Below are 21,345 nucleotides of genomic sequence, written 5' to 3'. Positions count from 1 at the left end.
TCCCTATGGCAAGGGGCCTGATCCTGCTGCGCCCCCATGAGGACAGGCACGTGTGGATCTGTGCTGTGCTCTGGCTGCCCTGGGGCATCAGGCTAGGGGGCCTCAGGGCACCCCACTGATCATCTCACTCGCTGGCATTTGAACCCTCCCCTCCTGCCGGCTTAGTCCCAGCATCCCTGCCTGCAGGCGCCTCTCAGAACTGTGCCCCCCCCCCCAGCATGTGACAAGCTCTGCCTTGAAAGCCACAGGCCTTCCCTTTGCCAGGGTGGTGGTGATTGTACCCAAACCCCAGAGCCTGAGAGATCCCCCAGTCTCCCTCCTGCCTGGCTCTGCCTCACGCTCTCACTAAAGCACAGGTGCCGCTTCGAACATTCGCTGCCACCTTGTCACTGTCCAGGTGAGCTGAAGCCAGAGCAAGTGCTAATCTGCTTAACCCTCTAGGGGCAGAGCTAGTCAGGCTTCCTGGGCAGGGCCAGCGCCCTGCTCACTGGAGGGGTGATGTGAAAGTGGGGGAGGGGGTTGGCACCTGGCCAGGTTCCCCCAGGAGCAGCCCTGTGGGGAGCTCCCAGGAGTCTGGCCAGAGGCTCGGTCCCTGCTGACAGCTGTCTGCTTTGCGGGGCCTCAGCGCTGGCTGCTCTCGGGGCTGGCTGGCCTGAGCCCCAGTCGATCCCGGTTAAATCCACACGAACAGCCGGGCCCTTTCTCACCATCTGACTCCCCTGTAGTCCAGGGGTCGGCAACCTCTCAGAAATGGTGTCCCAACTCTTCATTTATTCATGGTAATTTAAGGTTTCTTGTGCAGATAACACATTTACAGGGGCCGGCGGACGGAACCCCGGGCCGGCAGTGGGCCGAGTGGGGCCGGGACCAGGGGCCGGCAGTGGGCCGAGTGGGGCTAGTGGTGGCGACCCCGGGCCAGCAGGGGGCTGAGTGGGGCCGGGACCAGGGGCCAGCAGCAGGCTGAGTGGGGCTGGTGGCCGGGACCAGAGCTCGGCAGCAGCATGCCACAGTAAATCAGCTTGCATGCCGCCTTTGGCACGTGTGCGATAGGTTGCCGACCCCTGTGTAGTCCAAGCTGTGCAGAGTCCGTGGGGACCGGCATGATCCTGCTGGGGGCGCCATGAGCTCAGGGCCCTTCCCTGCCCCCAGGCCCTGGCCCCTGGGTATGGATGGGGCTGTCCTGGCCCCCTGCAGGCCAGTGCCCAGTGCCATAGCGCCCCCTTGTGGTGGGGGAAGGAACTGGTACTATTGAGCCTTTGCCGGAGGGGCAGTGGACCCTGGCTAGACCCTGGGGGGGGGCATGTGCCATGTTGGGCCCCGGCAAGGGGTCTGCTTTCTCTAGCCCTTCAGCAGTGGGTCAGGGGTGCTCCATGGGGCTGGGGGGGAGGGTGGAGCAAAGCAGGAAGGTGGGAGGGGAGAGGATCACGGTTCCTGTGCTGCAGGGAGGCCTTCCCGGCCGGGCAGCTCCTTCCCATGGCCGTGCAGCACCAGGACTCGCTCTCCAGCTGGCTCCATGTCTTTGCTAATTAATTACCAGAAACAGCTGGAGAAAGCAGAGCCAGCAAAGGGGGGGGGGGTGTGCATGGGCCATCCCCCCCCCCTCCCTCCACAGCTGGAGAGCTGCCCAAACTGCTTCCCTCATAACTGATCCTCATGGGAGCGTAGCATTGCTCCTCCCGCCCACCCCTTACAGCTGGGGAAACCGAGGCAGAGCCAGCTCAGGCCACCCAGCATGTTGGCACCCAAGCTAAGAGGAGATCCCAGGAACCCTGACTCCTAGCCCTGCCTCAGAGCAGGTGGCTGGGTCGGTCCCTGCCTGTGGCCATGCGAGGGGCTGCCCCCGCTCCAGGCATGCAGCACAGCGGATGTGGCCATGCTGGGCCCTTGCCAGTCGCAGCACAGTGGCCAGGGGATGTGTCAAGGAGGAGTGGGAGGGAGGGAGGGAGGGAGGAGCTGCCAGGAAGCCCGGGCTGTGGGGACAGAACCGTGTAGGCTGGGAGCCAGCCGGCCCCAGAGGGCTGGGGGGAGCTGTGGCCTGAGGCCAGGTCCCCCCTCACCCTTCCAATGAGGGGCTCACCAGCACAGCGCTGGGTCCTGCCAGTGGGGTTTTGCTGGGCCTGCTCTCAGAGCCCCAGGTTGGTGGGTGTGGTGCTGCCTGGCCAGCTGGTGGTGGCTATGCCAGGGGCCCGGGACAGGCTCCCACGGGCCGCTCCCCGAACCCGAGAGTGGCTTTGGGCCGTCCCGTGGTGGCTCTGCCTGTGCACGTCCTCACTGGCTCTTCATCTTCCTGCCCTGAGGAGAACTTCTGGGAAGCAGCTTGTGTAAAAGCGGTGTGTCCCGGGGCTGGGCCGCTCCCCCTAGCCCTGCAAGGGGTGACCTTCCCATGGGGCTGCCCCTCGGCAGGCAGATCACCCCTCTGCCAGCTGGGGTTCTGGGGCGGGTGGGCCAACAGGCCGGCCTGGCACCCCAGTGTTTCTAGGGAGACCCCAGCACGGGTCGGTCCATAGGGTGCTGGGGAGGGGCAGGGGCACCTGTTGCCATCTGGGGGGCCCTTCCTGCCAGCCCCCTCCCGCCTTGCAAGGGTTAATGAATTCAGCCCCCCCCCACTGTACTCCTGGGTACACTGGGGGAGCTGGCCAGTGGCTGCAGCGCCCTCTGCTGCCTCAGCCGGCGCCCACAGCAGGATGCGCTCGCATGTGAAATTTCCATGGGGAAATTCCAGTCTCCTGCCCCTCTCTGCCATGGGGCTTGCTGCCAGCGTGATCCCAGAGTTGCTCAGTGGGGGGAGGGGGGAATGTGACAAGGGCCCCGGGCCCAGCGACGTACCAGCGTGCGTCAGACCCGGCCCAGGCCCAGCCCACTAAGGAAAACAAACACGAGCTCGGCTGGGAAAAGAACTGTCCCAGAAAGAGCGCCGGCCCCGTTCCCAGCCTTTCCCACGGCAGCGGGCTGGGCCCACCCGGCCCCTCAGAGCGCAGGGGGCAGCGCTGGGAATCCTGGAGCGCAGCTTGGCCGCTGTCCAGCTGGCAGGGCTGGGGGAGGGAGATGGGGTCAGGGCGGCCATGTGAGACCCAGGGATAGGGTCACAGGTTTTCCCAGCACTGGTGCCTGGCTCAGTGGAGCTAGGCCCAGTCCCCAAAAGAGACACAGGGATTATGCTTGATTATGGGAAATGGGGCTGCAGAGCCCCCCGATCCCCCAGGAAAGCACCAAGGGGCCATGTTCTCTCCGTGGCTTCTCTGGCCAGCCTGCTCCTCCCACCCTGCTGCCCTAGACCCTTGGCCTGAGGCAGAGATGGACGTTGCTGGGCCATTCAGCTGTGCTGTCCCCTGGACCCATGGCAGTCTGGGGCGCTCGTTCCTTCACGGCCACCCCACACAGGAAGAAGCTTCATGAGGAGGAAAGAGACAGCAGCAATCGTGTTTAATGGTTAGAGCATGGGGCTGGGTATCAGGACACCTGGGTTCTATTCCCCGTGCTGGGGGGGGGGGGGGGGTGTACTTTAGTGGTTAGCACAGGAGAGACAGTCAGGACTCCTGGGCTTTATCCCCAGCTCTGCCACTGACTTTGGCTGACCTTGGGCAAGTCCTTTCCCCTTGCTGTGCCTCAGTTTCCAGAGCTGTGAACTAGGACTAACAATACTGACTCCGCTTTGCAAAGTGCTTTGAGTCCCGTCCCACCCCCCACCCCCCGTCCCCCCGCTTGGAGGAGCTAGCGCAATCATGGCTAGGGGCTGGAGCAGGGCTAGGAGTCAGGACTCCTGGGTTCTATGCCAGGCTCTGGGAAGGAGCACAGTCTAGTGGTTAGGGCAGGGGGTCAGGTTCGAGTCTCAGTTTTTCCAGTCACCGGCAATCTTGCGTGTCCCAGGTGAATCGGTGACTCCATGCCAGGGGCGGGGGGAGGCTCTGCCTGGCTGCTGCTTCCTGGTACTGCCGGGTCAGGTCCTTTCCCCTGGAGGAATTCGGCTCAAGGGAGAGGCAGCTCTTGGGGGGAGCCCGGCTCTGCTCTCATGGCCCCAGCTTCCCAGCCTGGGAAAGGGCAGCTCCTCGGGGCCGGGTTATGCAGCCCTGCAATGAATGGGAAGCTGACGCAGGGGCTGGCTGCTGGGACGTCCCCTTCAGGCTACGCGCTGCAGCTCAGCGTGGGAAAGGCCAGATCCCCCTGAGCCAGCCGGCCAGCCCCCCACAAGCCCCCATGGGAACCTGGGTGGCGATGCCAGCACAGGCTGCCCCAGGGAAGAACAGCCTCCTCCTGCGGCCCAGGGGCACGTGCAATCTCTCCAGGAGCGGCCTGGCTGGACCTTTCTTGGGGGGGAGGGGGGGATGGATCATCTCCAGCGTGGCCTTTCCTCAGAGCCCCCCAATGCCAGGGCACCTCGGAGGGCTGCGAGCGGCGCAGGGGAACTGGGGACCCGTGCTGGGTCACCAAGAAAAGGCTGGAATGTGCCCAGTGAAGATCCTTCCCCTCTGGGCCCTTCCCAGCCCACCCCAGAGCTGCTGGTGGCCCACGAGGGAGCGTGTCACCCTGGCGGTTCAGGCCCATGGGTGCAGTTGGGTCTCAGCCAGGGGCCTGGGCCCTCAGGGGGAGGGGTTCAGAAATCCCCCCCCCTCCCCCACCTCCTGAGAAGCGTCTCTTGTTTACAATGGGCTGGACCTGCCCACAAAGTACCCACAATGCATCGCTCGGCCCTCCTGTCCCTGGCACGGCCCGGCCCTATGGGAAATTGCTGCAGTCAACAAGCTGCACTGGCCTGTTGCCATGTGGAGCAGCTGGCACCTGCATGCAGCACCTGGGGGGTGAAGTTCCCCGCCCTTCCCTGGCACCGGGCACCGTGGGAAGGGCCTGGCAGGCTCCAGCAGGGGCGACAAGCAGGTTCCTATAACGCCACTGATCGGAGAAGGGCCCAGCCCAGTTCCAGAGCCTGCACCTCCCCCGCTGTTCCCCTTGGCACCCCCACCACGGCCATCAGCCAGGACCCATTGCAATCCAGCCTGCATCGTGGGACACAGCCAAGGCTGGCCTTCCACCCTCTCCCGGAGTTGCATTAGCCCAACCCCAAGATGAATTGCCCTGTATTAGAGCTGCACCTAGCGGTCCCAGGGGAGATCAGGGGCCTGTTGAGCCAGGCCCTGCACAAACAGAGTGAGAGACAGAGCCTGCCCAAAGCCATGTAAACCAGATAGATGGGGAAGGTTCATTAGCCCCATTCTAGAGGGGGAAACTGAGGCAGAGAGGGGCACTGACTGGCCCAGGTCACCCAGCAAGTCCACGGAAGAGCTGAGAATTGCAACCGTAACACCTCCCCCCGGGCCTCCATGTCAGGGGACGCGCTCCAAGCTCCAGCCACGACAGTGCCAGTGGCTGCCTGGCCTCCCGCTCACCCCGGGCTGCAATCTGAGGGCCTGGCTGGGCCACGCCAGCGCCAAGGAGGGAGCCAGTGCCGGATGTGAGCAGCAGCCCACGGCTCTGAACAGAGGCTGTAATTAAGCCAGGGAGCTCCAAAATGACAGACACCCGGGCTGCATCTGGCCAGGGCTGCCTGTCATTTGGGGTCAGGGCTCTCGAAGGCTAGTAGGTTAATTTCAGGGTGCACTTGGGCAGTGTGCGGGGAGCACAGGGCGACAGCTGCAGAGGGGGCCAGCCAAGATGCTGGGAGGGGAGCCCCACCTCACGTGGGGTTACCAAACTACGCCAATCGCTGCTGACCCTGCATAGGACAAGCCACTCCCTGTGTGCCCCAGGGGTCACCGGTCAGATGGGATAAGGCCCATGCTACAAGAACCATGGGGCAGGGGCCTTGCCTGCCTGGGGGCGATCTGAGCCGCCCCACCGTGTTTGGCTCAGGCCCACCGCATGCGTTCGGTGAGTTGGGGAAGGCTTGGCCCAGCTCCCAGGTGCGCCATCCCAACCCTCCCCCTGGTAATTTACACTGATGGGCAGGGCTGCGGGGCTGGAGCTGGAGCTGGCTGGTGGGGAGTTGGCATGGCTCTCTAGCACGTCTGTGCCCAAGCTGGGAGCGCTGCTGGCAGGAGGGCTGGAAGCTGTGGGCAGCAGGCAGGGCCGGGATCCTGCTCTGGAGGGAGGCCAAGGACAGGCTGTAATGCAGCCACCTGGACGGATCAGGTGTATGGGCATGGCCTGCTCGCGGGAGGACTGGGAACTGCAGAGCGACCTCTCAAAGGAAAGAGCTGGGTGTGGGGCTTGTGCCATGGGTCTGCAGGGCAGGGGAGCAGAGGGAGGGGGGGCCTGTAAATTAGAGGGGCCTCCCCTGCTCCCCCTGGAGCTTTGGGGCCTGTGAAGTTTTTCCCCTGCTTGTCCCCAGGCCCCGAGGCTCGCTTTGCCCCAAGCAGTGTGGACGCCTGGTGCTTTGGGGTGGGGGGCTAGTGAGAGGGGCTCCTAGCACTCCTTGTGGTATGGGGGGGGGGGGGCTCTCCTCCGTCACCATCAAGACCTGCTGGGACCTGAGTGTCTGGAGTGAAGGTGGGGGTGGAAGGTTCCAGCCTGATCAAAGCCCCTGCCTGGGTTACTGGGTTACCGGGTTACCGTGTTTCCTGGGTGCCCCTCACAGCCAGCGGGGAGATCGGCTGCCAGGCTCTCCCAGCACCGGCTCCTTTCGGAGGTCGCTGACCTGGAAAGCTGCCAGGTGCTCAGTGCCCACGGCAATGGGCTCGGGATTGTCCCGCACGTCCCCGTGGCCGCTCTACTTGGGAGAGTGGTCGTGGGGACAGGATGTGTGGGGCACGACCCCCCTGTCCCAGCAGGAACCCGGGGGCCGGTAGCCGCGGCAGGGCTGGAGCCTAGGTCTCAGACTCCCAGCCTGGCACCAGGATGGCTCTTTGCACCCTGGGACATGTCTCTGGACGTCACCCTTCCCTGCGCTGCCCCGTGCCAGCATCCTGCGGGCGCTGCCCTGCCCAGATCATGCCCCTGTGCCCGGCGCGGAGCTGCCCAGCCGCAGGCGAGGCCTGAACGCCACCTCGGTGCAGCGCGTCCGGCTGGGCTCAGCCTGGGCGAAGGCGCCCGGGGCCTGGCACCGCTGGCTGGCACCGCTGGGCTGGCACCCAGGCACGGCCGAGGGGGAGCCGGTCCCCTGCCCCCCGGGGCGCACGTGGGCGGAGCCCGGCCTGGCTGCGCCCCCCGCACCCTGCGCTTCGGGCGCCCCCTGGCGGCTCCGCGCTGCGAGCGCGCCCGGGGAACCGGCCGGGGGGCGGGATCTCGGCGCCCAGCGGGAGCCCGGGGCCGGTCAAACGCGGGTCGGTCCGCGCCAACCGGAACCGGAACCGGGGGACTGAAAACGGGTTGCGCCAAGCCCAGGGCGCCGTTGGCCGGCGTGCGGCTGAGACTGGGGCCCCCCCGGGGATCGGGCCCGCATGGCCTCCTCGGGCCCCCCCGGCTCCTGCTGCTCCCACGGGCCGGCCGTGCCCGGCGTGCACCAGACCGCGGCGGAGATGGACTTCGAGAGAGGTACGGGGGGGGGGGAGCAGGGACCGGGCCTGCCCCCCCCCCCCTCCGCCCCTGGCAGCGGGGCTGTTCCGCCCCCGCGCGCTTGTCTCTGGGGGCCCTGGAGCGAGCAGCGGGAGATCGCCCCGGTGTGCAGCACGGCTGGGGGGCCATGGGGGGGGCGCTGCCCCGGGGGGGTGATGGAGCCCGGGGGGGGGGCGCTGCCCCGGGAGGGGGGGTGATGCCCCCGGCTGGGGGGCCACGGGGGGGCCATGGGGGGGCCCGTAGCCGCTCCAAGCGGCTGGTGGGGGCTGGGGGAAGCTGCCCGCCTCCCCCACGCCGGGCCCTAGCTCTCGCCTCTCTCTAGGGGTCTGGTCGGCTGCCCTGGACGGGGACCTGGGGCGGGTCCGGAAGCTGCTGGTGGAGAAGCGGGTGGATCCCAGCGAGCCCGACCTGGCTGGCTACACCGCCCTGGTGAGTGCCCGGGCCCGGGAACGGGTCGTGCCTCGGCCGGCCTCCAGGGGGCGCAGCTGAGTGGCCCCCCGGAGAGCTGTGCCCTGGGGCTGGGGACTCCCTAGGGCACCTGCTGCAGGGTGACAGTGACCCGAGTGTGCTGGGTCTCAGTTCCCTGTGGGCAGATGCCCCCATGGTAGGAGCTGCTCTCCGGAGGGTCCTGACCAGCCCCGAGCCCGCAGCCTCAGCAGAGCGGCCCCAGGGTCAATGTGTCGGCCTGGGGCAGGGTGAGACCATGGTGGGAGGGGGTACGGGGTGAGCACCAGTGGGGCCGGGGCTGGACTCGCGTGGAAACCTGCGGCCCCATAACCGCCCTGTCACTCAGACTCACCCAGGTGCAAGGGAAGGGGCATGAGGGCACCGGGCATTTGGGGGAGGAGGGTTCTCAGCAGCAGGTGCCCCTGGTGCCAGCTGGCTGGGTTCAAAGGGGAGAGTGGGATGGGATCCAGCCTTGTGATCTCATTGCCTGGCCCCCACCCACCTATGCCAGCTCAGCTAGAGAGGGGATTGACCCCAGGCAGCTGACCTGGCACGTGTCTGTGTGCGGACGCTCTTAAATCCGTGTCCATCTGCCTGAGCGCAGGTCCAAGCAGAACCCCCGGGGCTGGGCCCACGCAGGCCACGGCTCGCACCCCTTGAGCTAAATCTGCTCTCCCCGGTGTGACGTCTGCGTGTAGACAAGGCCTGGGATTTAATGAACTGGCTGAGGGCTTGGCTGGGAGATCTCGTGATGGAGGACTGGTTGGATTCCCTAGGGGATGCTGTTCCCCTGGGGGAGAGTGGGCGAGCTTTACCTACCCAAGGCCGCAGTGCTGTGTGCCAGTTCCCTGCATGGTGCTAAAATGCCATGACTTGGATGGGGTATTAAATGGAGGTTCTTAAACAGCTAGATCCCCTGTAAACTTGTTTTGTGAGCTGGGCTGTGTCCCTCCCCAGAGCCAGCTGCACTTCAGAGTCCTTGGGCCGGGTGTGCAGTGGGCTTTGAGGCATGGGGGGGCAGAAGGACCTGTGCGCGGAGGCGGCTCCTGAGGCACCCTCTTCCCTGTGTTTCAAAGCACTACGCCAGCCGCAATGGGCACGGCGCCGTCTGCCAGTTCCTGCTGCAAAGTGGGGCCCGGTGCAACGCCCAGACCCACGGCGGGGCCACTGCCCTGCACCGAGCCAGCTACTGCGGCCACGTGGACGTGGCCAGGCTGCTGCTGGCCCACGGAGCCGACCCTGGCATTGCGGATGACGACGGCATGACAAGTTTGCATAAGGTGTGGGACTGGGGCCCCTCCCTCCACTGTCCCCGTGTCCTTCCCTGTTGCTGGCGGGGGTCTCAGTGCACACCGCTGCCCCCTGCAGGCAGACCTGCCCCAGCAGGTGTTGCTCGCACTCTGCTGGCTGGAGCAGACAATGCCACCCCGTTCCTGCAGCTGGGAAAGTTCTGCTCTAGCTCCTGTTCGCGGAGCAGCGGGCTGCAGTTCTGTTCCCCGGGCCCCAGGGCCGAGGTGGTTCGATTGGAGGCTGTGGGCGAGGGGGCTGCAGAGTCAGTGCCCTGTCCTGCACCCCAGCTGGGCCCTGGTTCTCTCCCCTTTGCTGACAGGAGACGTCTCCTTCCTCCCTGGGCATCCTGGTCTAGCGAATACTCCCCTAGGGTCTGTGCCGTACCCTGCCCCCTGGGAGCGTGCCACCCATCCCCCCCCGCCCCACGGGAGCGCCCCGCCCCACGGGAGCATGCCCCCCACCCTCACTCCTGCTCTCCTTTCGCAGGCCGCTGAGGGAGGCCACCGTGAGCTCTGTGAGCTCTTGCTGCAGCACAGCCCGGGACTGAAGGGCATCCAGGACAGGAGGGCCAGGAGAGCATGTGATCTGGTCCCCAGCAGCAGCGCCTTGCGGGACCTCCTGGAGACCTGAGAGCAGCACGCGGGGGGGGGGCCCTGTGCCAGGGTGCGCTGGGCTTTGTCTCCCCCTCTTGGCCTGCGGTGGGATTGCAGCACCCTGGGCTCTGAGCATGCAGCCCTGGGGTGATCTGGGTGCGTGTCCCACTGGGTGGCTGCTCTGGGGAGCCTGCTGCAGCGGCGGGAGAGGGAAACGGGCAGAGTTGGACAAGGAGCCGCTATAAGCCCTGTTCCGGTGTCACTGACTGGGGGGAGCCCACCCAGGGGCTGAGATCAAGGGGACTCCAGCGACACTGCAGGACACCGGGGTTCCTGGGCTCCCAGCCTGCACTGCTGGGGTCCCCACTCGGGGGCTCCCGACGTGCTGACCTGGCCTCCACAGGCAGGGAAGAGGCTGCTGGCTCCTCGCTCAGGCAGCTGCAGTGGCTGGTGGCGGGGTGGGACTCTGGGGGGCAGGGGTCTGTGTCCAGCCCTCTGCATGGGCCAGGCACCACTGCCCAGGGCCACACGTCTGGCGGGAAGCTGAGGCAGCCATGTTGGTTGTGGGCATTGCCCAGAGCTACTGGGCTCCGCTGGGAAGGCAGAGGCACTAGCTATGTGCGACCGGTGTGGGCTGGTCCCGTTTGCTCGGCACCACAGACCCCACCCGGCAGGGGCTGCAGGCTCCCAACCCCTGGGAGGAGGAGTCTGGCTGCGGTGAAGGCCAGTGGCCTGCTCTGTGCCCAGAGCAGAGGGCAGCGCGGTGTCCCCTGCTGGGATTTCTGGCTTGGCGAGGGCTGCTGGGGGCTCCTCTCTGTAACCCTGAGCTGGGGGCAAAAGGGGGGGGTGGGATAGGATGTCCCCCGTCGCAAGGCTATTTCAGTCCTTGGCACTGAGCTGGGGAACTGGAGCCCCCAGGGATCTGGTGACAGAATGTCGGGCGTCAGCACCATTAACTCTTCCCTGCCTAGTCCCCTGCCCTGTCCGTGGGCTGGTGGTCCCGGCTGCTAGGGGCTGGTCTCTGGGGTCCGGCAGGGCGTGTCTGCCCTCTGCTGGGGAAGAGGGGTTAGTGTCCACCCCAGCCCTGTGTTGCCCCCTCCTCTATCCACTTGCTGTACTGCCCAGCTCCCCCCCCCTCCCCCGCAAGCCCTGTGGGCCTGTTTCTGGCAGGAAGCAGGGTGGGGGTGGGATCCTGCAAATGTACCCTCCCCACTCGCCCACAGCTGGGTTGGAGGGGAGTCCAGACCCCTCCCCATCTATTGCACAGTGATCTGGCTGGGGACAGGGTGGCTTCTTCTATGCCTCCCTTACATGCTAAAGGGACCCCCCCCCCCCCACCATAGGCCCACAGAGAGCCACCCCTCCCATCCATCTGCAGTGCTAAGCAGAGGTTGGGGGGGGGGGCTGCCCCACCCTGTCTCCCAGGGAGGGTCCAGCAGAGTCCCCCCAAGCTGGGATCAGTGGACGCTGCATGGGGAGGCGCAGGGGCTGGAACGTGGATGCTGGGCCTCAGTGATGGCCAGCAGCATCACAGGCAGCGGGGCCAGCACTGATCTACGGGGGAGAGCGCCCCCTGCTGCACGCCTGCCCTGCTCCCCACAGCGCAGCGCCCCCTACTGCCAGCATGGACCTACAGGGGAGAGTGCCCCTTGCTGCATGCCTGCCCTGCTCCCCACAGCACAGCGCCCCCTGGGGACACACTAGGGCCAGCACTGACTGGCCAGCCCCCTGCTGAGCCCTCCACTCCCTGCAGTGTATAGTGTCCTTGGGAGGTGCCCTGTTTCTGGGGGGCGGGGGACATGCTGGCAGGACATAAATTCATAATAAATCCCTCACAAACTGCACCGTCCCTTTTTTGTACAAACTCGCCCTGACTCCCCTACCCGGAGAGGGGAGCAGTGGGGGGCAGGGACTGTCTCTGTTCTGTGCCTGTGCAGCGCCTGGCACGGGGGGGCGGGGGCGGGGGCGGGCCAGGGCTGGGCACGTCAGCTGGTCCCCGGGCACGTCGGCTGGTCCCCAGGCTCATCTCCCTGGGGCTGAGGCCGAGGGGCAGCGTGGCCGGGGGTTACCTGTCAGACTAGCCCGGCAGGGGAGCTGGGTTCTAGTCCTGCCTCGGCAGGTCTTTGCCCCGGCTCTGTGCCTGAGTGTCCCCGCTGGGGAGAGGGCTGGTGGCTGCCGGCTCTGACGCTAGAAGGGCCCAGGGCTGTTCGCGAGGCTCCGGTCGGGACACCCCATGGCAGAGCCCTGTGGGACCCGCACCGCCCCTGCGCGCTGGGGCCGATTGGCCCAGGCCGACGCTGCCCGTGTCCCGCTGCTGGCCGCTCACGGGGAGCCCGGGGCGGAGCCGGGCGGGTCGCTGGGGCCGGAGCAGGGGGTGGGGGCGGACCCGCCCCCGGGCCGCTGGGATAAAAGCAGCGGGGTGGGGCGGGCCGGCCGCGGGCGCGGCCCCCGGAGCGGGCGGACCATGGAGCTCATCAGCGTCCAGCAGCTGGTGAGCGGGGGGTGCAGCGGGACGGAGTCCGCGGGGGACGCTGCGGAGCCCTTGGGTCCCGCGGGCTCTCGCTGGCGGCCCTGTCCAGCGCGGCTGCCGCGCTCCACCCCAGAGGTGGCTGCATGGGCAGAAGCCCTGGCCGCGGGGAGGGCGCAGCGGGCCGAGGCTGGGTACAGGGCGGTCCCCGCTGGACTCTCCTTAGGTCGGGGGAGGGGGTCTCTGGATTGACCCCGTGTCCGATGGGGGGGCTGGTTATGGGGCAAATGTCTGCTCCCAGCGGCCCAGCCCCCCCGGAGAGCGCCACGGTCTGGTCTCCAGGGCGCTGGGCTGTCGCTTCGCTGGGGCCCGATCCCGGCTGGGGGCCCCCCCTGGGCTGTCGCCCCCCATTGCGGTGAGGTGGCAGGTGGGGTCCCCCCCCCCTCGCTGTTGGGGCTGGGTTTGTGGAGATGTAGCTGAGGGGGGACGCAGGGAACTGTGCCAGGGAGCTACCCCCCCTCCGGGTCACCCCCTGCCCTTGTGCTCTCCTCAGGTGTCCCTACACGGCGGGTCCGGTGGGATCCCCTTTGCGCCTCCCCACTCGCGTGGGGCTGGGGCATGGCTAATGCACCAGGGCTGGTGTTCGGTGCCGCGGGGTCTGTCTGGGCGGCCCCTGGGCTGGTCCCTCTGAGCTGGGCCCAGGCCGCTGTGGGACTGAGCTGTTGCTTTGTAGGTGTTTGCCCTGGTTTCCCCAGGGTGGGCTGGGTGCCCCCTGCTGCCCCTGGCACTCTGCAGCCCCTGGCCCTGCAGGCTTGTTGGCACTTGTTTGCCCTTGGGCAGCATCCGCCACACGTGATGTTTATTTCATGCTGGGCCCACCAGCCCCTGGAGGGGGGGTATAAATAGGGGCTGACGCTGGCCAGGGCCGGGACAGGTGCACGGCCCCGCAGGGCAGCAAGGCACGGCCGGAATGCCAGCCACAGCCAGCGGGGCGCCCAGGCAGCAGTGACGGGAGACGGCAGAGCAGGAACTAGACACCCCCCTTCCCCTGGGTGTGCGGGGCCCAGCCAGTGCCACCTGGGCTGGGGAGGCCGAGCCAGCCAGGGAGAGAGTGATCCAGGGAGAGCCGTGCACAGCCCAGGGCCAGGCCTGCCAAGGGCCCAACCTGGGAATGTCCCGTTCCCACTCCCACTTGGCAGAGCTAGGAGTGACAGGGCTCATGGGGAGCTGGGCAGAGCACTTCCAGCCTCCTTCCCAGCGCCCAGCTCTGCCACTGACCCGCCATGACCCCGGGTAGGTCCCTCCCCTGCTCCGTGCCTGTTTCCCAGCTGTAGAGACAGCCTGGCCTCGCAAACCCCCCATGAGTTTTAATTCATGTTCCGTGCCCCCTGAGCCAGCCAGTCTCCATCCTGGGGCCAGATGGGAGCCAGCGACCCCCAGAGGGGAAAGGCCCCGCGTCCCATTCCCCACCCGCCTGAGTCAGCCAGTCCAAGCCCTGGGGCCAGATGGGAGCCAGTGCCCTCTAGAAGGGAGAGGCCCTGTGTCCCATTCCCTGACCCCTGAGCCAGCCAGTCCAAGCCCTGGGGCCAGATGGGAGCCAGTGCCCTCTAGAAGGGAGAGGCCCTGTGTCCCATTCCCTGACCCCTGAGCCAGCCAGTCCAAGCCCTGGGGCTGGAGCCGGTGCCCCCCAGAGGGGAAAAGGCCCCATGTCCCATTCCCCACCCACCCTAGGACCAAATGGGAGACACCGCCCCCGGAGGGGAAAGCCTCTGTCTCCCATTCCCTGCCCCCTGAGCCAGCCAGTCCCCACCCTGGGGTCAGATGGGAGCCAGTGCCCCCTAGGGAGTAAAGGTCCCAGGTCCCATTCCCTGCCCCCCATGAGCCAGCCAGTCCCTGCCCTGGGGGTGGATCGGAGCTGGTGCCCCCCAGAGGGGAAAGGCCCCGTGTCCCATGGGGATGCTCCATCTCCTACATTTCATGCCCTGGCTGCACCCTCTACCTTTCCTGCCCCTCCTTCTCCCCAGGTAAGTGGCGACAGGTATGAGGGGAAGGTGCGGGCCTTCGAGGTGCTGGCGAGGGGAGCAGCGCAGGAGCCCGAGGGCTGGCGGCATGGCGTGGCTGGGGTCCGGGATCCCGTCAGCGAGGAGAAGCAGAAGGTGAAGGAAGAGAGGAAGAAGAAGGTGAGCGGCTGGCCCCTGGCAGGGTGGGGTGGGCGCATCTCCAGCTCCAGGGGGCAGGATCCTATAGGATCCATAGGGTCTTTCCCCAGTCCTGGTGTCAGTCCTCTTGGCAGAGCCTTTCTAGCTCTGTTAACTCTGTGCTTGCTTGTCCTGCTCTGTGAAGGGCAGAATGGCATTTGGTGCCCCTCACTCCCAACCCACAGCCCCTATTACCCCAGCCCTGGCCTCCCCCACCCCCATCTCTGCTGGAGCCCCTCACTCCCAACCCGCAGCCCCTGCAGTCCCAGCCCAGGGCTCCTGCTCAGCGGAGAGCACTGTAGTATTCAGCAGTGGTCTCCCTAGGCTGGTGGAACCAGGTGTCAGGGATTCTAGCTCTCCCCCGTCCCCCCCCTCGTCCTAGAATCTGACCCCCTTGAACTGGCTCTGTGCCAGGAGCTCAGATGGGCCTAGATGTCTCTGGGGGGACCCTGAGTGCCCCGGTTCCTGTCCCGTGCTCAGGACAAACCCAGCTGGGTGTGGCATGGCCCCAGCACCTGTCCGCTCTCCTGGGTGGCTGGTGCCGGCTCCAGGCACTGCTGGCTCTGCCCTGACCTGCTCTCTGCCCTCCCCCCGGCCAGCTTGAGACGTTCGACAGCACCCGGGTGCGGCTGGAGAGTCTCCAAGACCTGGAGGCGATCGTGAGGCTGCGGAAGCACAAGAGGAGCCGGAAGAGGGTCCGCCCCAAGGAGCCCGAGCCGGCTGTGCCGGTGAGCAATGCCCCTGCTGCCCAGCCCGGGACGGGAGCCTGGCCACAGGGGGCTCAGGTCACTCGGTCCCAGCCAGCTGGACTAGTCCGGAGCCAGGGACCCCCTGCTCTGGCCCCCTCAGTGGTGGCTGGGCCACAGCTCCCGGGGGATTCACAGCCCGCCCTCCTGTGGCACACCGAGTGGGCAGGCCCAGCGGTGCCAGCCCACACGCAAGCTGGGGCTGCCCTCGGGGAGAACGGGGAGGATGCTGGCAAAATGCTCTGAGCCAGTGGGGCAGCGCCCCTGGGGGGGCACTGCCCGGGCACTCACCCCTCCCTGTCCGCCCTAGGCCAAGCCTGTGGATGCTGCCCAGTTCCTGCAGGCGGTGCTGGAGAACCAGGTTCCCATGATTGACAAGTACCTGGCAGACGGTGGGGACCCCGATGCTCACGACCAGGTGTGTGTGTGTGTGGGGGGGGTCTGGGGCTTTAACCCAGGACGTGCATTCGGCAAAGTTGGTTATCGTCACAAGCCCAGCCTGCCGCTGAGCCGCTCCGGGTGCCATGGGACATCCCCTGCTCAGGCTGACGCTCCGTGGCCAGGGGGACCCAGCTGTAGCCTTTGACCGGGCGCCCCCAGCAGAACGTGCCTTGGGCAGGGTGTGTACAGCCTGCCACGGGGTGGGGGTGGGGACCAGGGATCTAGCGCCTGGAGTATGTGTGTGTGTGTGGGGGGGGTGTCACGGACTCACAGATCGTGCCCACTCTTGGCCCCATGCGGTCCATGGGGGGTGCCCCTTTCAGTGAGACAGCCCTTCTCGGGGTCCACTCTCTCTCGGGGTCAGGCCCCTCCACCTCCTGGAGCCGCACCTCTCTGAGCCTTAGCACGTCTGTCTCTCACCATGGGCCCCCTCAGGGAGTCCACTCGCTTTGGACCCCAGGGGCCTCCACCCCCCCGAAGGGGTTGATGCAACCCTGTTCTCTAGACCGGAGTGACACTCAGCCAGCGTAAAACAGGAGGGTTTATTGAGCGACTGAACACAGCACAGGAAACCCTCTGACCCTCAGGCCTGGCCTCCCTCAGCACAGCACAGCACATCCCAGTCTCCCCTGCATCCAGGTGGGCTCTGCCTGCTCCCCCTCTCCAGCCCAGAGCCCCCCTGCTTCCCAGCTGGGCATCTGAGATCACCAGCCCCAGGCCCCGCCTCTGTCCATTGTCTTCTTTCCAGGTAAACAGGGTCCTCTGGGCCTCCTCTGCTCTCCGCCCCCCCCCCCCCCCCCCCGGCTGGTTAGGTCATGGGGTCCTCTCTTCGCAGCCCATTGTCCTCCCACTGGCCAGAACTGGTTGCAACTCCTGAGCTGGGTCTCCGGTGAGGGTCGTCAGGTCACCAGTCGCCGGGGTGTCCCTCCTCCAGGCCATTGGCTGGGGTCCCAAGTTCCCTCTCCGGTCCTCTGTAACAACCAACTCCCTCTCCCCTCACCTCGTTAAACCAGTAACACCCAGGGGCACTGAGTCCCACTCCCTCTGCGTTCAAACCATTGGAAAACCACGAAAAGATAAGAAAATCCCCCACTTTGTCACAGGGGGATCTAGGGCCTCTGGGGGGGTCATAGAGCTTAAGGGCAGATGGGACCAGCTCACCCAGTCTGACCCTCTGTATATCCCAGGCCACCAGCACCCACACACCCAACAACCAAAGACCCCAGCCCTCAGGAGCCCAGGCTGGCATGCGCCCCAGGACTGAGGTGCCCAGTGTCCCGCAGTGGCAGGGATGATGAAGAGACGCACCCAGACAACCTGGCAAGGGACCCACCCCCACATGCTGCAGAGGAAGGTGACAAGCCCCCAAAGTCTCTGCGTCTGACCTGGGGGAAACAGGCCCCCAGCGAGACCTGGGGTGTGAGCCAGACCTGGCCAGCCACGCACCTGAGACAGCGAGAGCTCGGTGCCACCAGAGCCCAGCCATCCCCAGCTGGGGCTGCCCCCGTTTAACCTCCCAGAATACACTGGGGGGGGGGGGAGGGATCTCTTCCTGACCATGGCAGTGGCCAGCTGAAACCCTGAAGCACGAGCTTTAGGAACATGGGACTTCAACCAGCCCAGCCCCCCATGGGCTCAAACAGCCCGGCGAACGGATGCCCCCTCTCGTCTGTTTGTCCTGTGCTCGCTTCAAACCAGTGATGGCGTTTGGCCAGCAATGCTCATGGGGGGCTGTTCCAGAGCCCGAGCCCTCCGGCGGTTCGAACCTGCTGGCGTGTGCATGGGGGCACAGACCCCCAGCGAGACCTGGTGTGTGAGCCAGACTCGGCCAGCCACGCGCCTGAGACAGCGAGAGCTTGGTGCCACCAGAGCCCAGCCCTCCCCACTGGCCACTGGCATGGGGGGGAGGGGATCAGCGCCCGGAGTGTGTGTGTGTGTGTGAGATCAGCACCTGGAGTGTGTGCACGCGTGGGGAGGTGGATCTAGCGCCCGGAGTGCGGGGAGGGGGGGGACTAGCAGAGCGGGGAGGGGCAGCGGGGATCTAGCGCTGAGAGCGGGGGGGGGGGGGAGGGTTGTCTGTTATCGGGTAACCTGGGTCTCTGCTGCAGTTCAGGTGCACGGCGCTGCACTGGGCCTGCCTCCGGGGCCATGCAGAGATCGTGGACAAGCTGCTGGCGGCTGGAGCCAGGCTGGAGCCCAGGGACATGGTGAGCAAGCGAGCATCTGGTGCCCACTGACCTGTCCCCCTCCCCCTGCCGGTTCCCATGGCCAGGGCGCGCGGTGCGGTCAGAGCCCCCTGGGTCCTGGTCTGAGAGTCATTCCCAAGGGCTGGCAAACCTGGTGACCTGGGGCCCAGAGTCTGTGTCCCCAAGCAGCCCCGTGCTGTGGTCCCCGGGAGCTCAGCGCCTGACTCTGCCTTCGCTCTGCCCAGCTGGAGGCCACGCCTGTGCTCTGGGCCTGCCGCGGGGGGCACCTGGACGTTCTCCAACGCCTGCTGGACAGAGGAGCCAAGATCTCCACGCGGGACAAGGTGAGTAGCTGGGGCTGGCAGCCAAGTGGGGGCAGCACCAGGGCCTCTGCCATGGCCGGGAGAGCTCCTGCTCCCTGGGCTGCGTGGCTGAGGGGTCCCTCTGGGTACTCTGCTGGGGGGTGGGTTTCCCTGGGGCTCTGCCCCTCACCCACCGATGGGGCAGGCTCCTTCCCTACTCTCTGGGTCCCGTTTTGATGCCAGCCTTGGATCTCACCCTGCGCCCAGCCACCTTCCCTACATCACTCCATCCACACACCTCTATTTCCTGTCACTTCCTGTCCTAAACTGGGGTGTGCTGTAGAGGTGAGCCAGATCAGTGGGGAGAGGGGCTCCTGCCCCGCCCCAGGCCTGGGCTCTGTTGCTTGGGCCCCTCCCTCCTGGTGCTGGTTGGGGCCTGGTCCGAGCTCCCTGCCCAAACATGCCGTGGGCAGGTGGGGACCCCGGGGAGGGTGTGGTGCTGGCAGCTGGGCATTGGGGGCTGTGGGGGAGGGGTGAGCGCCCCATGGGGGGAGGCCAGCTCCCGGCAGGGCGGTTTCCAGGGGTGCTGCCATGGTAACGGTCCCTTGTTCCCCGGCAGCTGAGGAGCACGGCGCTGCACGTGGCCGTCCGGACGGGGCACTGTGACTGCGCCGAGCACCTGATCGCCTGTGGGGCCGAGATTGACGCACAGGACAAGGTAGCGCCTGAGCCCCCAGCCTCGCTCCACGGGGGCGCTGTCCAGAGCCATGGGCGGGGGCCCTGGCTGATGCTGCAGGGTCCAGGGGGCAGGCTTGTACCCTGGGCTGGCCAGCTGGGTGCTGCGCGGGTCCCCAGAGCCAGCCACATTGCAGCAGGGCTGTGCATGGGCAGGGGAGGGGGCAGTGCCAGGCATGGGCCCTTGTCTGATGAGCTGCCCGTGCCTTTGGCTGGCAGGAGGGGGACACGCCCATTCACGACGCCATCCGGCTGGGCCGCTTCAAGGCTGTGAAGACCCTGCTGATGTATGGTGCCAACCTCAGCGTCCGGAACCAGGTGGGCACCATGTGGGGCTCCCCCAGGGGCAGCTCGGGAGGGCAGGGGCTGCTCCCCCTGTCCAGCCAGGAGGCTTGCAGCCAGTGGTACAAGACATCCAACCCCAGGGGCTTGGACTCCTGGGTTCTATCCCACCTCTGGGAGGGGAGTGGGGCTAGTCAGTTGCAGTGGGGGGGGCTGGGAGCCTGGACTCCTGGGTTCTATCCCAGCTCTGGGAGGGGAGTGGGGGCTAGTCGGTCGCAGCAGTGGGGGCTGGGAGCCCGGACTTCTGGGTTCTATCCCAGCTCTGGGACTGTAGCCAGGAGCTCGTGGCCAGATATGGGACGAGTGTTGTGAGCCCTGCTCAAGCCCCTCGGCCCGGTTGTTCCTGCTCCCACTGGAGTCTTGGCTGATTGCAGGAGCCCCTGGAGAGAGCTCCCCACATGCTGCCCCCAGGCCTGCCCCATGCTCTCTGCACAGCCCTGCCCTGCCCAGCGGGCTCTGCCCCCTCCCTGGACTGCTTGTGTAGAGTGCACGCTGGCTCCACGGGGGCCGTCCTGGCCTAGTGCCAGGGAAGGGGCTCATGCCCAGCGGCAGCCTAACGGTGTCTGCTCCCTGCAGGAGGCCCTGCGACCCGTGGACCTGGTGAAGGACTGGCAGAGGGGCATCCGGCAAACCTTGCAGGCGTGTGCCGACCAGCAGCACCCCCCTCGGCTGCACTGATGCAGCAGGACCAGCATTCAATCCCATCCCCCGCCACTGACCACTGGGGGGTCTGGGCCCCGCCCTGAGCCACCCCAGTGCCCTCTGCAGGCCGTGCTTATCCCTACACGGCTCCCATGCCCGGCCAGGGGATAGGGCCACCCGTCTTTGGAGGGCTCGTGGGGGGGGGGGTGAGGTTTGACCCAGATGCTCCCCTATTCCTGGTTGTATCCCTTTCCCTGGAACTGCCCCTTGGCCAGGTGAGGCCCTTGCCATTCCTTGGGGAAACTGAGGCATGGAGGGGCTAAGACTTGCCCATGGTCACACAGCCGGTTAGTGGGAGAGCTGGAGATGAACCCAGGAGTCCTGCTGTTTCGCCGAGGCACCATCTCCCCATGGCCTGCACCACAAGGAGAGGAACTGCCCCAGGGGTCTGAGCAGGCCCCCTCCCCCTTCTGGGCCCTGGCCTGGCCCCCTCCCCCTTCTGGGCAGGCGAGCCCTGCGGCCTTCCCCAGGCGGTGCTGGAGGGAACACTGCTGCCCCCCCTAGGGGTAAGCACCTGCTGCACCCCAGGGTGAGCTGGGGGGGGGGCCTTACTGCAGGGAGAGGCTGAGCCGGCCCTGGGGGTAGAACATGGGGCAGCAAGGGAGAGCAGGGCCCAGGCTAGTGCAGGTTCCTCCCTGATGGAGGCAGGCGGCTTGCCTGGCCTGGCCTCGGCCGTCTCATGGTCAGTCTGTGCCCTGGGCCAGCTTCTGGCCATGGCTGCCCCCTAAGGGTGTGCAGGCCTGGCCCCCAACCCCCTGGCTGGCAGGGCCTGGTGCCTGAGGGGCTCCTGCTGCTGCTCCCCCTAGCCCCTCACCTCTGCCCATGGCCAAGGGGGCAGCTGCACCCAGTCTCCTGTTGCTGTGAGGGCAGCCCCTGCCTTACCCTTGGCCCCCAGCAGCCTGGCTGTGCCAGCCCCCAGCCACGCGTGTCCCCTGGGCTCAGGCTCCAGGCAGTGGGTAACAGCAGCAGGGTAGGACATGGCTAACGGCTGGGGGGGGGGGAGAGGGAGAAGTGCCCTCTCACAGCCTGGCACAGGACAGGCACGGTCCCCTGCGTTCCCCCAGCCCCTGGGAGCGCTGCTGGCCTGGGAGGAGCTGAGCTGGTTGAGACGCCTGTGTGGGATATGGAGGCTAGAGCCCAAGGAACATGGGACCCTCCAGTCAATTAGCCTGGAGCCAGTCAGCACCCACCGAGCCTGCCCTGACCCCAGCCTGGTCCTGGCCCTTCCCCAAGCCCTAGGGGGAAGGTGCCCAGGTTGAGAGGGAGATGGTCCTGCTTCTCTGCTGCTGGCCTTGGGTGAGTCCTGTCCCCTGCCTCAGTTTCCCTATGTGTAAAATGGGGCTAACAGTGAATGGAGCCAGCTTCTGGGTTCATGCCCAGCCCGTTGGGCAGCTCTCGGAGCCGCAGGCTG

General features: G+C 66.7%; 2 protein-coding genes across 2 annotated transcripts; both read left to right on the top strand.

Annotated features, from left to right (window-relative positions):
* Positions 1 to 7,370: 7,370 nt before the first annotated feature.
* On the top strand, positions 7,371 to 9,852 carry ANKRD39 (ankyrin repeat domain 39). Its single transcript, XM_065399993.1, has 4 exons — positions 7,371 to 7,464; positions 7,808 to 7,914; positions 9,009 to 9,212; positions 9,709 to 9,852. The coding sequence occupies exons 1-4, from the start codon at positions 7,371 to 7,373 to the stop codon at positions 9,850 to 9,852; spliced, it is 549 nt and encodes a 182-aa protein (XP_065256065.1).
* A 2,427-nt stretch (positions 9,853 to 12,279) lies between these two features.
* ANKRD23 (ankyrin repeat domain 23) lies at positions 12,280 to 19,910 on the top strand. Its single transcript, XM_065398365.1, has 9 exons — positions 12,280 to 12,306; positions 14,307 to 14,462; positions 15,080 to 15,223; positions 15,537 to 15,644; positions 17,776 to 17,874; positions 18,099 to 18,197; positions 18,775 to 18,873; positions 19,110 to 19,208; positions 19,809 to 19,910. Exons 1-9 carry the CDS (start codon positions 12,280 to 12,282, stop codon positions 19,908 to 19,910), a joined length of 933 nt encoding a protein of 310 aa, XP_065254437.1.
* The last annotated feature ends 1,435 nt before the right edge of the window (positions 19,911 to 21,345 follow it).

The sequence above is a fragment of the Emys orbicularis genome, chromosome 2 (genome assembly GCF_028017835.1).
Source record: "Emys orbicularis isolate rEmyOrb1 chromosome 2, rEmyOrb1.hap1, whole genome shotgun sequence".
Lineage (NCBI taxonomy): Eukaryota > Metazoa > Chordata > Testudines > Emydidae > Emys > Emys orbicularis.
The sequence above is the reverse complement of the archived record's forward strand: the minus strand, read 5'-3'. Positions and strand labels throughout refer to the sequence as shown.